General features: G+C 42.2%; 1 protein-coding gene and 1 pseudogene across 2 annotated transcripts in view; both read right to left on the bottom strand.

The window, feature by feature from the left end:
- LOC104738587 overlaps positions 1 to 2811 on the bottom strand; it is a 5006-nt gene extending 2195 nt beyond the window's left edge. The window contains exon 1 of one of the 2 annotated variants that reach the window (XM_010458745.2): positions 1474 to 2810. In XM_010458745.2, coding sequence (XP_010457047.1) covers positions 1474 to 2766 — 1293 coding nt within the window. In that variant the 5' untranslated portion in view covers positions 2767 to 2810. Of the gene's footprint in view, positions 1 to 682 lie in introns of those variants that run through there. The other variant, XM_010458744.2, reaches the window with a different exon arrangement.
- LOC104738588 overlaps positions 3608 to 4862 on the bottom strand; it is a 6676-nt pseudogene continuing 5421 nt past the window's right edge.

Genomic DNA, 4862 nt, shown 5'->3' with positions numbered 1-4862 from the left:
GATCTCCACCGAAAGCACCTACAAGTTCGGAGGAGGTCAGCATATGATATTTTTCCACCGGAGTGTAACGGTTTTGGGGGTCCTGGTGATAGGGGAACGAGAAGAAGACCCGCTCCATCCCATCTTCTAAGACACGCAGAAGAGACGGCCGAGCAGACGAGTGGACATTGAAAGACTTGATGAAATGGGGAGTGGTGGTGATGGATGACCACAGTTTCGACATGCTACGAAACCTCACCACAGATTTTGCAGGCAATCTTGACAGTATTTCTATCTCTAAATCAACGGGAAGAATCGGTAAAGCTTTTCTCTTTTCCTTTTGCATTTCCATGGCAAAACCTCACCCCCAAAATTAAGCTTTCCCTTCTTTTTTTCTTTTTAATCTGTCTTTTTCTTTTTCTCCATTTCTATGATATGTATATATATATATATATATATATATTGGATTTCTTGACAAAAACTTATCTACAAAAAAAAAAAAATTTTAATTTTCTAGATTTCTCTAATTTTATATTTTCTAGATTTTTACATTAACTTAAGCTCATCTAAGCATTGTTAGATTTCTTCTTATCAAGAATAAAATAAAGGAAAAACACTAGTATTTCTATTGTTACGGATACTTTTATGAAAACAAAATCCAAAAAATCTTCTAGGCTTTAATTACAGCATGAATTCATCTGAGGAAAACAATCCAACTACAGTATCATCTTATTAAACTTTGGATTGGTAATATCTAAATGACCAAAAATCATTTAGATAGACTTTAAGTTATATATAGTCTCTATTTGATAGAGCAAATTATTACAGATTAACTCGTTATTATGGATCTAAAACGTGGCACGAGATTACAAAATGAAGGCTGGTTCACCGCACCCGGAGTAGAGAGTATATGATGATCTAGGCATCGGTAGTGGTAGGACCAGGATAAGCAGGAAGAGTCATGATCCGCTTGTCTACAACGGGACCTCCGACAGTGAAATGGTACAGACTCTGAAAGCTAGAGTCATTAATCCCGAGGATCTCATGAACCGGATCATCGAAATAGCACCCAATCCCGGTAGCAGAGATCCCCATTGCCTGTGCTTCCAGGTACAAAACTTGGCCAACAACACCCGTCTCCCAGAAGAGTCGAGGATACATCCATGAGCCCTTCTCCCGCAGCGCCGGTTCAAACCGAGCTATCATGCCTAAGCTGAAGCATCCATCCCCTGCAATGTCCTGATGACATGATAGTCCTTTGGCCAGCTTCTGGCAATCACCATCGGTGAGCTTGTAGAGAGGAAGATCATCGGGGCATCCATCAGGTTTCTTCCACTCAAAATCAGGCCTCGTAGCAGTCTTGAGATGGCTGAGATGATCCTCGTTTCTGACTAGGAAATACAAACCCTTTGGCAAACCCGAAACTCTGTGGACAAACAAGGCAAGATGAACCTCAGCAGTATCCCAAGGAAGAGCTCGAAACGGGAGTGCAAGTTGATCCCCTTGCCTTTGGGGCTGGCCGGAGCCGGAAGGGAGGCAGTGCATCAGTATCTGGTAAAACGCAGACTTGTCTATAAAAGTAACAGCGTCCATATCAACAGCACTTCTTCTCTTCCTAACAACTTGCCTGGCCGTTAACTCGTGATATGAACCCTGGCTGAAGAGAGCGCTGCTGCTTCTGAAGGAAGAAGCATCAATAGAAGTGGTGGAGATGGATGGAGGCTTTTCTACAGCCTTGGCAGTCTTATAGATGATGTCCCAGCAAAAATGCTCTTTACTCAGCTCATTGGGCTTCCCAATCCAATCTAGACTAGTTGGGAAATCTCTAATGGCAGAGCTAATCCCGAGGTAGTCTAAGTCGATGATGATATCTCTGCTAGTTCCGTTTGGGAAAACGAGGAGCAAGCAGTCAGGATGCTCGGACTCAACCTCAGGGAGCTTACCTTTGCCTTTGCCTTTGCCTTTGCCTTCAAAAGAGGGAAAGTGAGGGATTCCCATAAGCCTCTTGAGATCATCGGATCCGAAGCCGTCGAGAAGCTTCACGTGCCAGCCGAGCTCCGCGGCAGCGATGGAGAGAGAGGCGATGGCGTGGCCGACGTCGTGGTTGCAGTACCTAAAGGCTCGTTCGCCGTACTTCCAAGCTTCGCGCCAGAAGATGGAAGAAAGGCCTATGAGAAAGGAATTGGCAGGGAAGAAAGAAGGGAAAAACGAAGAGGGAATGCTCTGAGCTAGTCTAACCTCCAAAGAGTGCTCTTTTGGAGCATAGTGGGCTACGAAAGCGGATTGGGAGAGCGAATCGATGGGCGGAGCGATGAGGTAAGCCTCGGTTGGGTGGAGGTTGCCGCTGCTGGGGTTGACGCGGAGGGGCCAGGTGGAGAAGCCGGTGGTCTTCCAGGCGGAGAGAGCGAGGGAATGGTAGAAAAGGTCAGAGATGGTTGAGAGAGAGACGGGCTTGGCAGGAGGAAGCGACTCGAACAGAGAACAATACGAGGAGGAGCAGAGGATAGAGTCGTCGTCGTCGTTAGGGTGTAGGAGAGGAAGAAGAGGAGCAGAGAGGTAACGGCGAAAGGGATTGGGCTGATTGGCCCAGTCCAGACCTCGAGGACCTCTCGCGTAACCGTTCAAGGAATGCTTCGTCTGCTTGTGGTACTCGATAACCAATTCAAGCGAAGAAGAAGAAGAAGAAGAGCAAGAGAAGGACATGGCTCTTGTTGTTGTGTGAGGCGGCGGGATTGAGATAAGAGACGTCGAAGAGGCCAAGCTTCTCCTCCACCTAATCATCATCATCACGATTCTTCTCTCGGACCTTTTTCTTTTTCTTTTTTTTTTTCTGATGCAGCGAGGGGAAGACTTTCTTCTCTAAACCATCAAAACCAGAGGAGGATCATTGTACCGGCCCGGTTAAATTATGAACCCGGCTCTATCTGTAGTAGTGTTGTTAAAAATGTTCATCATTATTACTTACACTTATCAATTCGGTTGACTATTGTTTTATGCGTAGTTTTCGGTGTTGTAATAAGAGCATTTTGATCTAAAAATATACTACTATAAGTTATATCACAAGAGTTATTTCATCCGTGATATTAATTTATTTATCTTTAAGTCAGTGTGATTTATTACTTCCAAATTATGTTTGTTCTTGATAGCTAAACAAGTACATAAATATATTGGGTTTAGAGCACAACTTATGGCTCGTTAAAACAGTAGTATAGCAAAAGGCGTAAAGAGTGTAATTCATATAAAATCCATACAAGTCTATATANCTCCACTTTTAAACTTGAAACGCCAAGATTTGAAACACTTCCTCTGCTTTTTTCTACTTGGTAGCTGTTGATCCATGGTTGTAACCGATGAAGTTTCACAAATCAATTCACGGTGTTGACACCTATTCTTCACAAAAATAAACTCCTCTCTCTGAATTGAGTTCTGATCATCAGACAGATCATCCTTTACCACAAATTCTTGATGGTCTAACACTGAATTCACTTCCCTTAATTCACTGTTTTGCTTTGTCTCTGAAACAAAAATGATTTCCTGCGGACTAATCAATGTCGTGTCGNGAATATATATATATATATATATATATATGTAATTAGCAACTTAATGAATTAATTAATTTAGTCAGTCGTCAAGACCAGTCACCACTAGCGAGTTTTAACCATGAAGAAGATGAAGTAGCGTTTTGATTATTGCCACCACCACCATCTCTCTCNTCAATCATCTCTGGTAAGGACTGATGTTTGAGCATATAAACCAACTCCTGCATTTCAAGCTTTAAACCATTCAAGAAGATGCCTTGATCCTGAACTATTTAAGNAGCTAAGTTGAGATCGAGAGATGGTTGATCTAAGGCCTGAGGTCTGCCGGCCGAATCGTGGAGTGACGACGTCGTCATACGAAGATAATTGGAAGGTGTCAGCCAATGGCATCTCTTGTGGCCTCCTAAGAGCATTCCCATTGGACATCCTCACGGGATATCTTTTATTTTTTAGTAATATAAACAAAAAAAAATAAAGTTTTAATCTGAATATTTTTCAGATCCGGCTCTCTGCGCAGATCAATTTAGATCCTCAGAGACACCATACGTGTTAGTATTATATTGGTTACGTTTTTTTTTCTTTCTCTTTTCTTCCTTTGCTTCTCATTCTCTTTCGATTCAATCAAAAACAAGAAAATCAAAACGATCGGAGTTCTGATCAGTTTCCAGAAACAATTGATCCAAAAACTAATTTTCTTTACCGGGAGGTTCCCGAAGATGGCGGAATCCGAATCTCAGATCTATCACGAACGACAAAGATTGCAATTTTGCCTTTTGCACTCCCTCAACAATCTATTTCAGGTGATTCGATCAAAATCTTAATTTCTGTTTCAAAATTTCACCCTGCGAAAATCACACCGATGATTAAAGAGTTTTTTTTGGTTCAGGACAAAGACGCATTCACGCGAGAAAGCTTGAACTCAATCGCAGAGAAGCTCGTGGAGGATGATCCAAACAAAGAAACATGGACGACACCTCTCTCTTTACTCCTCAAGCCTCACCACAACACGCTCACTGGCATGAGTGTTGATTGGCATGATAAGCGTAGTGGAGCTTCTTCGATTGATCTTAATGGTACAGAGACTTTGATGAGTATTGTGTTGAATGTTCCGGTTTAGCGGTACGGTGGACTTTGGAGAAGTAGGCATTGTGTTGTGGTTAGAACTTAGAGGTTTTGCTAGTGAATAACAATGCTTAAAGATCAACAAACGTGAGTTTCAATTTTTCTTACGTTTCTCTCTGTATGTTGTTGAATACCCATCAAGTGTGGAAATGTATCTAGTACATGTCTTGTAGTTTGAATTTTACTCCACTTTTAAACTTGAAACGCCAAGATTTGAAACAC

This window comes from Camelina sativa, chromosome 14, assembly GCF_000633955.1.
Source record: "Camelina sativa cultivar DH55 chromosome 14, Cs, whole genome shotgun sequence".
In the NCBI taxonomy this organism is placed as follows: domain Eukaryota; kingdom Viridiplantae; phylum Streptophyta; class Magnoliopsida; order Brassicales; family Brassicaceae; genus Camelina; species Camelina sativa.
Note: the sequence above shows the minus strand (reverse complement) of the source record. Positions and strands in the feature narration are given on the sequence as shown.